The 12473-nt window shown below is 43.6% G+C and overlaps 1 protein-coding gene across 3 annotated transcripts in view; it reads left to right on the forward strand.

Moving 5' to 3' along the window:
* The first annotated feature begins 5424 nt into the window (after positions 1 to 5424).
* Positions 5425 to 12473, forward strand: part of kirrel3l (kirre like nephrin family adhesion molecule 3, like) — a 32215-nt gene continuing 25166 nt past the window's right edge. For all 3 annotated transcript variants that reach the window (XM_058647017.1, XM_058647019.1, XM_058647018.1), the window contains exon 1: positions 5425 to 6128. In XM_058647017.1, the coding sequence (XP_058503000.1) occupies positions 6089 to 6128 (40 nt within the window). In that variant the 5' untranslated portion in view covers positions 5425 to 6088. The remainder of the gene's footprint in view (positions 6129 to 12473) is intronic.

The raw sequence follows: 12473 nt of genomic DNA on the forward strand, positions 1-12473 counted from the left end.
ACGGTGGATGCTCTGCATCTCAGCAGCTACAACGAGAGTAGTTCTTCTTCTTCTGCGGTTGAATGTACGCAACCGGATGTGTCCGGACTAGTGCCCGCACCGGGAGGCGCTACGGTGGTGAGAGGAGGGGTGAGGTTTTCTGATGACGACATCAAACTACAGAAGTGCCGATCCTCTTCGCAGAGCCCAGGAAAACAATAAAACCCTATTTTCTCAGCAGTGGCTGAACTGTTTGTTCTGAAACTTTAGGGTTTCATAAACGAGGTAATGAAGCAGATACACACACAAACGCAGCGTTAATTGGAGCTTCCGGTCTATGTCGCCTTTAAGAAAAAAAAGGATGTAAATTCACCTACACCCGTTCTGTGTGGATGGGCCCTGAGGCAATCAATTCATTTTTCAATGTCATATAAATGTGCTGAGTGTGTCTTTCACGTCAGTGAAATTGAATTTTAAAAGTATGATGAGGCTCTAACTGCTGCATTTAAAAATTGCAATATTAAAATATAATTAGCTAACATTAAGACAATGGCAGTTAAATGTGTCGGCAGCTCACTCAGTATTTTGTGGCATTTTCAGCACTACTCCACTGCTCCCCTTATGTACGGAGGGACTCGTAATATTCACCAAGTAATTATGAACTGTTGATAGAGCCAACGGACACATTCATCAGTGAGTGGCAGAATTGCTGATCTCAGTGTGAGACCGCAGTGGCGAAATCTATGAGTATGGATTAGCAGAAAAAGTTCAATAGTTCTGTCCAGGCGACTGGATCGCTACCGTTGTCTGAGATATTTATCGCAGCTGAGTGGAGCAGCGTGTGTCTGGATGTGGCTTAGTACAGAAGAGACGCCACGCACACCATCAGGGCATTTCTGGCACACATGAATGTGCATGACATCAGGAACAGATGCTGCACATGGAGAGGTCCAACAAGGGACAACGACTCTGCATCAGTGCATGAATATTTTAGACAGCTGACTGCTGTAAGTATATATCAGCAAAGACACAGCTAGACTGGCCAAGGACCCATCCAATCTGATCTTACATTTTGGGGATGCTGCAATCACTTTATTGAAGAAGTGGGTGAATATGCACACTGGATTGATGAGATGCTGGCTTGAAACAAGAACCAGGGAGAACTGCACTCTCTTTTACTTTGGACACTTTTTTTTTATTATTAGATGACAAAGTCATTTCATCAGGGATGAGAAAATTTTAATTCAGACAGTTGGTGTCAGAGTTTAAGCCTTGAGCTTGAAAAACATCAGCTCCTTCATATGTTCTTTATTTTCCCCACCAGAGCCTACACATGAATCGTATTTGTGTGTTCTGCCATGTAGCGCAGTCCCCATTGCTGCGTTGGCAGGTTGCAGTGATTTACTGCATGCTGCTGCATGGGAGTTGGACTTGTCCCCCCCCCCCCCCCCCGTTATTGCGTTATTGATATAGGTACACAACGATTGACAATCACAATGTTATTCAAATGTCTCATAGTTAGACAGTTGTTGTGACAATAGCTCGACAATACAGAAAAAATACAAACAATTTTCAATAAATAAAGTACTGTGGTATACTGCACTGATCTGTCACCGGTGAAAACTGATACGACAGAGCACATGCATGAATTAAAAAGGGGGCACATGTTGGCCATCTCCACACATTTCTTAAAGTTGAATTCTCTTCTGACTCTCAGGAGCAGCCAAAAATTGCACATTTTGTAAAAAGCAACACTAAACTGAGCTTAACACAAAGACAGGTTTTAGTAGTTCATTTTATGTTTTTCATTCAAACTGTGGTGAGGCACCACCACACCCATGCTGTCTTGCTTACTAGTCACAACAGCGATGACTACTGTTGTGTCAGAGTGCAGCTCTTTCCTATATTTCTAGTGGAAGCTGAGTTAAACAGAAACATTCCAGTAATCCACACCCTTCTCTAAGCACAGCTTGAACCAGAAGCCTCAACCTCTCCTTGACCCCTGAGGAAAAGAATCCCTCAACCAGATCCCGAGAGAGACTTTCATTACAGACAAAAACAGGATCCATGGGTGGCCAGAGTCATATTCTGATATTAGGGCAGAGGACATGGATCTGATATGAGCCTGGAAATAGTCGTATGGACTATAGAGTGACCCCCAGGTCCACGTTCAGCTTTAATGGCCCTCCTTTTGCTCGTCAATCACACATAAAGAAAATGCTTAATTGCACATTTCAAACGGGTGCAGTGAACTGACGTCATGTTATTGGAATGGGAGAGAGGAGACAGGTTTTAAATTGCTCACAAGTCAGACAGATGGATACCACCACCCAGCAAAGGTATATGTCCTATGAGTTATGAGCTTGTTGCAGCATTTAGAGTTATGGTTGACACTGATCAGCTTAACGTTCAATATCACAATTACAGTAAAAGCTGGTGTAATGTTTCTCGTATGGATGGCAGCATAAACCTTAGACCCCTTGAGGAACCCAAACAATTCACCATGGACATAGTATACACTACAGTATGCCGAGCAGTTAATATTCATCAATATAGCAGGCAATATTTCAAATACCAAGAATAGGGTTATTAATTATGATACGCAAGATCCAATTAGGGGGAAATGATTAGTGAGTCTTTTAGTATAAATGCATACTTTCATTCCACATACTTGTGTAAAATGTTTCAAGTAGGAAAAGTACAGAATGTGTTTTCATTGAAAGCTGAGTTTTCCCACAGCATTAGTCGGTTTTGAAACAAAACAAACCTCACATTCCTCAACTTCTCACTCCTGCTCCACTTCAGCTTATTTTTTTTATTTTTTTTGCCTTATTTATCATCTCTTTACAGTTACCATGCAAACGACGTCTTAACTGTCACCCCTTTCTCCCACTGAACAGTTTAGTAAATATCAGACCATATTTATTATTAATAAACCCACAGCTGAAAAAAAAAAAAACGTTTTTATTTATAAATTATTCACACACTCAAAAGCTTGGGGAGTATGGGCGCCCTCCATTTGATGCCATGGAGGCCAGCATAATTAAGACTATTGGCTCAAGCTGATGCGGGTGCATGTATCATCTCTCTGTCCATCTGTGTGTACCATAGGAGATAATACATTTCAATCACTGCTTTACGCCTGGTGACAGACTTTCCACAATGGATGTTGATTTTATTATCACAGCAACAACTAGTAGAGGCACCATGCTGCTTTTACTGCTCACCCCGCCTCCCCCCGCCCCAACACCCCCCGCCTTCAGTCACTCATTGATGGTTTCACACATACACACTACAGCCTACAAACAACACACAAACACACTACCAAAAAAGCTGCAGTTTTCTTTTGATTAGTGGCTGTCTCTCACTTTCCAGTGCCTACAGAAAACCTAAATCGCACTGTCAAACGCTGTATGTATAAATAACAATCTACACACACACACACACACATTTAGACATACTCATTTGCCCATGTGCACACTCACTCTAACCTAGGTTGGCTTCCCAGCTGTGCAAGCTGTTTCTTCCATCAACATGTGTTTACTGGCAGGGGACCCTTATGTTTGCATTACAGGGAGGCAATAAACAGAAAGGCCAGCCGTGGGGTTTATAAACTACTGTTGGAGGGGAGGGGGGCTCATGAGGAGTGAGCCCTAATCATTGCGTGGTTCCGCTTTTAATTAAATGCAGTCAGAACTGTCAATAAGAGAGACTTCCATTATTGCAGATGATGTTTCTCGCTGAAGACCTCGGTGTCCAAATCTCCACACTTTGATGAATTCTTCAATCTTATGGCTCTCTAACAATCTGGATGAGTGTGTGTGTGTGTGCGTGTGTTTGTGTATTGAGGGGGGTATTAAGATTATATTATGCCATTGTTTAGCACAATACACAAGTGAAGTACTGATTAACCCACTGCCAGGCTTATTATTTTTGGTTAATCAATAGATCCTTGAAAGAAAACAAATGAACAACATCAAAGAACAGGAGTACGAACTGCCACGGGCAAGTGATAGACTACATTGTTTTAATCTCTTTATGAATACTTTAGCATTCCTTTAAAGCTGTTTGTTTCAGTGCTCAATGTATGACAACGAACAACTGGCTCATTTTAGATCAAAGTGCACCTGAGAAGAGAGAGTTTTCAGTGAAATTCAAAGAAGATCATTTGAAAAAAGGAAAAACTCAGTGAGCGTGTATGAATTCACATTACATAAAGTACTAGGTACTTGTCTCGGTAGGTTAAATTATATATTGTGTAATGGCATGTTGGAGTAAACAAAAGACACTGAAATGGACAATTTTACTATCTTGATGCAATAACTGATGATTTATTCCTTCATAAGTGTTATTTGAACTGATCGCTACACCATTCTGCAAAACACCTGCAGCTGATCATGCAGTAATGCAACTACTTTCATATAATTTACTTCCAAATCAGTGGGGTAATTGAGGGCAGAGATTGAGTCAGATACTAATATTCAATTGTTGCGTTCCTTTTAATGAGAAATTGATCCATGATTGGCAAATGAAAAGGTTGGTTCACTGAGAAGAAAGAAACGTATCAATAAAAGTAATTATAGGACGTCTTCATATCGTTTCCTACAGCGGCTGATGTGGAGATTATAAATAAGGCCCAAATCATACTTTCTGTGTTCTGCAGAGAGTTGCACATGCATTTCTTTGTAACTAAATAAGTGTCGAGCTAAGGCGGTAGTCCGACTAATCCTGTATCTCTCCATAAGCTAGTGCATATTGAATCAGTTTCCTGTTGACCTTCACGTCACAGACAAACACACAGCAAACATCAAGATGAACGGTGAGATGGATCGTGCTGTGGTTCTGTATGTTTCGTACCTTCAGCTGAACTGTCTGCATCAGTCAAAAATGGGTTTTCTCCACCATCGCTTTGTTTGTTCTTTTCCAGCAACATGTACTGCAGTCTATACGTCGTCTCCTTCTACTTCCAAGTCAAAGACTGGGGAGGAAATTTTGGTGCATGCACTGAATGCCAACAAAAATTTGGGTAATCTGGGTAATCAGACTTTTAGACATTAAGAAAACCGAATTATTGTCTTAGGCCGAATAAATATAAATCTGATTGAAAACACAAATACCACCCACAAAACATCAGCTCAGTCCAGTCTGGTAATTTAGTTGGCACTATAGCTTTAAATTTAAAGCTAAATACTGCTTATTATCATGAACATTTTACTCCAACATAAGGTGATGGAATTTCTCAATAAGAGCAGTAGTCCACATTTTCCGTAAATCCTTATGTGAGCTATTTTATGCAACATTTAAGGCCAGTTGTTAAAAGCGTTGTAAACACCCTTCCCATGATGCCTGCTCAGCCAATAGCGGGTCCCTGGGGGCGGGAGCCACTGGGGCCCCCCTGCAAGCGTCTGAGGCAGAGGGGCTCCTCTGACTCTACCCCTGCCAGATTTGAGATATAGGCAACTCCCCAACCAGATGACTGTCAGTACACATTTCCCATTGGAAACAGGGAGTGAGAAGTAAACAGGAGACCGACAGAGGAAGAGTGTGTAAGAGAGGAGTACGCACATGCAGAGAGAGAGAGAGAGAGAGTGAGTGGGAGAGAGAGAGAGAGAGAGAGTACAGTGGTACAGCTGCACAGCAGAGAGGCTGAGACTTCACCAGCGTTTGTCACCGCGCATCACAGAACAGGGGAGATCGCTTTCCAGCGCAGCATGATCACGCAGGTTGGAAAGTGGACCGTGGACGAACCAACCAATTGAAACACATGATTCACTAATGGACTGCTAGAGAGCGTTTGGTGCTTTGAGGTAAAAAAAAAAAAAAAGAAGAAGAAGCTGTGCCAGCGTGACAGAAAGCACACCGGGAAAGAAGCTGGTGCAGCGGGGAAAGTTACCAACTATGGAGATGCATTGTTGACTGAGAGTTTACAAACTGCCCGGACCATTCAGAGTCATTTCTTTCATCTGGATGTTATTATAGAAGAATTCCAGTGCGCTTGTCCGTCCCGTGATATTCCAGTGCCGCGGTGGACCATCACCAGCCCAGTCGCATATCGACGGAGCGACCGAATACTTCCACGCAAAAACAATCAGTGACCAGAGCAACTAAAATGCCTGCTTTATACCTCGTCTTTTGCCTTATGGCCACAGGTAAGACACACTTTTATTTGTTTATTTCTTTTTTTAACCATTCGGCATGCGGGACTTTATTGATGAGGAGGACGGACCGCGCTCCATGCTGGCGCGCTGCGTCAAGACATCCAGTCAGTGCGCTGGTGTAGAGGGGCAGCTGGTCTGCTGCAGTGCCACACTTCACTGCTGTTAATTGCCGCTTCATGTTTCATTAGTTTTAAAAGAGTGATTACACCACTACTGCACACCGACTCCGCATAAGGCGAACGGTTGGTTCGGGTGTCGAACGTGAGTCAGATGAAATCCCTCTGTTTTGGTGGATGAGGCTCCGGGTGCGGGCGGCGCACGAACGGAAAAAGCGAACTTACATTTAAAAACAGGGAGTTGTTGCCCTAGACTGCAGCAGGAGCGGGTATCTACTCATATGTCCATTCATAACATTTGTTTTAAAAATGAGTGAAACAAAGACTGGGTGTTTAAGCAGGTGGGGAAGATGGAACTGAAGCGCTAAGAAATAGAGAGCTCCGGGCTCAGCACCGCATCTCTTCCGCCGAAGTTAATCAGCGTGGTCCTCAGATTGATTTCTCTTCACAGAGACTCAACATGAAAGAGGTTAATCGTGATTTAAGGGGTGTAGGAAATATGCTCCCAACATTTGTATTTATACGCCGGATGCTCGTGAAACAAACACACGCATGGACCGTGCGTAAAAGGATGAATCGGGTCTATGGCGGGGAGCACATGTTGCGTGCGTGATGGACCGAGGCAGACAGAGCGAGGGTGAGGAGGAGAGAGTGAGGAAGAGAGGCAGAGAGGGAAAGAGCATTTGTTTTGCGAGAGACTGAGACACCGCGCACCTGTCTGTCCCCTGAACAACCCCCACCTCTGCTGTTTTTCTTTGTTTGTTTATGACTCTTAAGGCGAAAACACAGCTTGTACTCAAACTTACCCAATGCAAATCACAGTATGAGTGTGAGGGGAAAGTATTTTAAAAAGTACTAAATCCATGTCTGGCTTGTAATGGCTTTTTTTTATTGCCATTTGTATATTCTACTTAACATTTAAGTGATTGACTTGTAGCAGTGATAAACAGTCAATAAACATCTTAGTTATTTTTCTTATTGTGACCATGCAGATATGCTGAATAGCTTGTGTAATTTATTCCAAAAATATGTTGCCACGGGAGTCCATGCAAAAAAAAAAAGCTTCCAGCAATTAACACAGAGAACAACTGTGCTTTTCTTCTTTTTTCTTCTAAGCCCCCTTTTTTTTTACAGTCCTTGATAAACAATATTATATTCATTCAGCACTCAACAGCATGTGGCACTGACACAGATCTTCTTAGCCTGGGACAAAGGAGGAAATAATGAAATCTGAATCTTTTCAGGCTGCTTGTTTATCATCAGCCTTCCCTTGACCATGTAAGTGCACCGTGTGTTGCTCCCAGGCTAAATCACATGCAGTTTCACACATAGCTTTCAAGATCACACCAACAAATGGTTAAGTGTGCTCAATAGCCATTTGTTGTGAGTCCGTCTTTACCTTCAGGCCCAGGTTCTGCATGGTTTTGTCATTATTCAGAGCTTGGGGGAAGGGATCTGACACCAGTAGACCTCTGCTCCCTGACAGACTAACAACAGCTGGATGAGAAGCGGGGCCATACAGTGGCATATTTTACCCCTGACACACACACACACAAATAATGAAAATGGTAACAGCTGCCCTAATTAGAACCTAGGAGACCCTAGACCTCATTTATTGTGGCAGCATTAATGAGCTACTAATGCTCAAAATGTATTTGTAGGATCAAAATTTGGCCACAGCATATGGCGTCGCTTTTGAACCTTTAGCACAAACCTTGCATTTGTATATATGCACACTTGTACAACATTGATAATTGACTTCCTCTGAAAAGTCCCCTGGCTCCCAGGGGAATTGGATTCCACACTGCATCAGTATTCCGAGTAATCTTCCACTGAGCTCTTCTTAGGAACCTTTTGCTATGGGCCGCTTACGTCTCATCGGGCCAAGTTCAAAGGCTGCGAGCTGAGATTACAAGTTTCTCTCCCTTCCTCTTAAGTTATGTCGCCACTCACGTCTCACTATAGTGGAACACTGTGGAAATTTTCCACCTTTTCCTCCTCTCAAAACTCTTTTCCTGGTTACAGAATTTGGGGCTATAGAACGTGAGGACATGAGAGCGAGTCCGCCAAATGAGCCAGAGGCACTCGGGCAGACTTTCACCAAAGGTTGAAAGTCTGCTCACACTCTCAAACCCCCTGTGTAACAGAGATCGCTCTGCAGATGTTGCGGCAGCATGGCCAACATTGTTTGTGTTCGGGAAATGTGCAGTTTTTGAGAACTGTACTTGTGTCACTCTTTTTGACTTCTTGTGGAGAGAGTAAGGGTGGATAGACGGAGGCATCGTAAAAATGGGGCGAGGGGTTGGAGGATGAAAGGAGGAGAGTCTTGTTGCAGGGGAAAGACTTGGATGTGTCACTAGTTTCTTGATGATTAAGTGTAGAAGCAGCAGGGAAACACGGAGGAAGACCACTGAGCATTATTAACCTTTTCTCCATCTTGTTACTCTTGTAACCGACACACACGCACATACTCTTTGCTTCTTTTACTCTTCTTGTTGCTCATCTTCATTCTTATTCCCTCTATACGTCTGTGATATTATACTGTATGAAACAAAGAGACTGAGCATAGAAAGTTTGGAAGCATGAACCCCAGCCAACGGATGAGTTAGATATGCGATGCAAAGTAGTGCAGACACAGCAGAATCCAAACAGAGCAGAGTCTCGAACACAAGTGTCTTGCATTATTTAGGAGACATCGTCATGGCAAAGTTATAGATGAATTTTGGCCCACTTAGATTGTCTTGTTCTGTGTAATGGTTTTGCTGATGGGGTGTTGCGCTGAATATGAATTTATAATAAATTATGATCGCAAACCAGATATAAAGACCTGAGCATTTGTTGTTGCCGACACTGTATGTTTAATGTATGTTAAGACATGTGTTTTTTTCCTAAGCATTTTAAGCAAACATTAATTTCCTTTTGTACACTGTTGAGTCTCTCGAGTAGATCACCTCAAATGATTTGTGAAGACACACACACACGCGCGCGCACACAGTGTAATGAATGGTCAAGCTCTCAAACAATGGCCTGCTGTTTCCTCTCATCCTGAAGATGTATCCCATGCCATTGTCTGTCTTCCCTTCTTCATAAACAGATATGCTCCCATTCCCCCTTCCTGCACACACACTTGCTATGTGCAGAAAAGGGGGAAAAAAAACTGGAGGGAGAAAGGAAACAATGGAGCTTCATAATGTTGCCTGTCTCTAATCAGCCTCGCCATGCATGTAAACACAGATAAAGAACTTGGCAGTGTGTCCTGAGGCTTTGCTATCAGCTGTTAGCAACTTAACTGAACGTCTATGCCAGTATGGCTCAACACAGGAAGACAAAGTCGCCAGTAAGCAAACCGCGGATGGCACTGATCCTCTTCCAGTATTATTTTTACCTCACCCCCACCTACCTTGTCTTAGCTTCACCCTTGTGTCTGTCTCTGCACATCCTCACCTTGTCTTCCTCGGGGGCAGTCGGAGGATCCGGGGAGGAAATGACAAGGAACAGAACAATGGAGGGGCCGTGTCAGCTTTCTGCCATTGCTTGGAGTCTCCGTCCCCCATTTGAGCACTTGAGGCTGTATCATGACTGGTGATGAGAGCACAAACTTGTTTATTCTTTTGTCCTTTTGTACAAACACAGTAATGAGGAGGGGGGGGGGGGGGGGGTTAGAAACTGGGATTCTTCTGTGCATGTCATTAAAACAGCCCCCCAAGGGAAACAGTAATGTTTATACAGTGCTAGCTATTTTAAGAAAGATTTGTTTTGTATATTGCAATTATAGCCCCCAAAATACTCAAGTGTCACTTCCTTCTAGAGAGATGTATCACCTCTTCTAAAGACCCTTAGCTCAGAAACCAACATGCAATAGAAGAAGAAAAAAAACGCAGACATACTAGACTGCACATTCACTTTTATTTTCTCATCAATTCCTGCCCTGCAAGACACACATTTCAAATCTCCTGCCGAGAGAGAAACCAACGGCAAATTTAAATGTATCTTCTGCATTGTAGCAATATTTGTTCCACTGTTACCGTCACCAATTAAACCTCGTTTTGGAAATAGTTCCATAGCAGAAGGTTTCTAGCAGCTGAGAAAGAGGGTCAGTCAAGAATATCAAGAAACAACATTTATTTAACACCATATGCTGATTTATTTACATCTCTTCATCATTGTCGTGCACTCAGTAGAGGATGTGAAGAATTCAGTGTGGTGAATTAGGGCTTGTGGCATGTGCACGTCATCCAGAAATGACTCATGAGGAGCTCATGGAAGCAGCACCCTTAACACACATACATACACTGGCAGGGGTCAAGGACAGACACTTGGGCAGAGGATGATAAGCCGAGATGAGTGTTTGGCATCTTCGGGGCTGTGTGCCCTTTCTGGAGTGATTCGTCATAGTACGTCTGTCTAATTAATGATGCTTCTGTACTCAGGACATGTCAACTCCTTATTCAAATAAGGGTAAAAACACAGTCAAGGAAGAAAAAAAAAAAAGAGCGAATGCCTGCCTGCTGCTCAGTGTGTTAGTGATGGAAACGGTGCACATGCTTTAGGGACTATATACCCCAACTGCTCATTCCTTGAGTCCAGCCCCCCTCCTCTACATTCTTTTCTTCATCTTTCCTTCCTCTCAGTTCAAACAGCCAGAAATGCCTGTGCTAATATTGTGTTAGTGAGTTGGTTTATTCCAATTCTTGTTTTTGCTTCGGCGGTGTTCGAGAAGGGAGGCATTCTGGACTGAGGAACTCACCTGGGAGGTCTTTGAGAGAAAGCTGCCAATTTGTTATCAACCGAGGAATGTCAGTCAACGTTTATTGATCAGACTTTTAACTGCAGCTCCCTCAATGGCAAAACATGTTAATGTTATTGAGCCGCATGGAACACAGTGAAGTGTGTGGGTGGTGATTGAACCGGCCAGAGGGTAAGATGCGTCTCTTGCTGCTGCCGTCTGTTTGGCCAACGAATGCCGATGCAGAGAAAGCAATGTGCTCAGCATGAGAACTGGGGGAGGGAGGGAGGGAGAAGGGAGAAAGAAAAAGAAAAGGAAGGCTGAGGGGTCAAAGGGATTTACTGCCAGAGCCTAGCATTTCAGGTAATGGATATGCTTGTATTGGTGTAAACCAAACCTGCTGTTTTTCTTCCAACATGGCAGGGGTGGGGAAAACAAAACAAAAGTGTAACTGACTGAAAGTCTGAGGGGCATTAATAGAAAGCTGATATTTCACCACCATAGGCTAAACTCAGGTGTACACTTAGACATCCAGACAGTGGTTGTGTATGTGCATGTGTCAGTGTGTCAGAGTAGCTGTGGGTAGTGGGTGAGGTAAGGAAGGTGTATACTGTGGGAGACTTTTATACTTCTGCCACATTCCTGGGACGCTGCGGTAAGAAGAGCATGAACACACGGATAAGTGTCTCCTAAGCTGGCAAAGAGGAACCCTACACCCCTGCTGGAGGAGGCACCCAACCATTGTTCCAGTACATTGCACCCATCTGATGGAGGCATCCTAGTGCTGCGCACATCCCAGGGGGCTGGAAAGAGAACGAAGCAGAGGAGGAGAGGGACTGATTGTTCCCTGCTCAGACTGTCCACAGATGGGACTCCAGCACAGGATGATGCTGTCTGTTTGCTTTCGAAAAGTCCCAGGCGTTGGCCTTGCAGTAGTGGTGTGTAGAAAGCTCGGGGGGATAGAGAGAGGGAGAGGGAGGAGAGCGCCAGTGGAGACAACAGCAAAAGAAGGGAAAGAGAGAGAGTGAAGCAGAATGAGAAAGAGAAAGAAAAGGGATAGAAAAAGGACCTTGCCTAATATGATGTCAGTGTGAATATAGTGTCAGTGCCAAGAAGGGAAGACAGATGATACAGCCATACAATGATAGGGTAGTTGGGTGAGAGAGTGTGCAAGTCCTCCCCTGTTCCCAAACAGAGACATATAGAGCTGGAGATAATGGAGAAGGGAGGGAGCATAAAGAGAGTAAGTGAGGAAGGGAAAGGGAAAGAGATGAGATGCAGAGAACCCAGGCTGCATCCATCATGTGGTTTGGTGCAGAAGCCATTTGTACCTATTGTTCTCCATAATTTGTTTTCCCAGAGACTGCAACGGGAGGGGTGACGAGAAGAGAAAGCTACAGAAGCCATTTATTTTTGCACTAATTACATAAGTGAGACAGCATAATTAGACGTATAGCTAAATAGACAATAGGCTAAAGGCGAGATGCACAGAGG

The sequence above is a fragment of the Solea solea genome, chromosome 13 (assembly GCF_958295425.1).
Source record: "Solea solea chromosome 13, fSolSol10.1, whole genome shotgun sequence".
NCBI lineage: Eukaryota > Metazoa > Chordata > Actinopteri > Pleuronectiformes > Soleidae > Solea > Solea solea.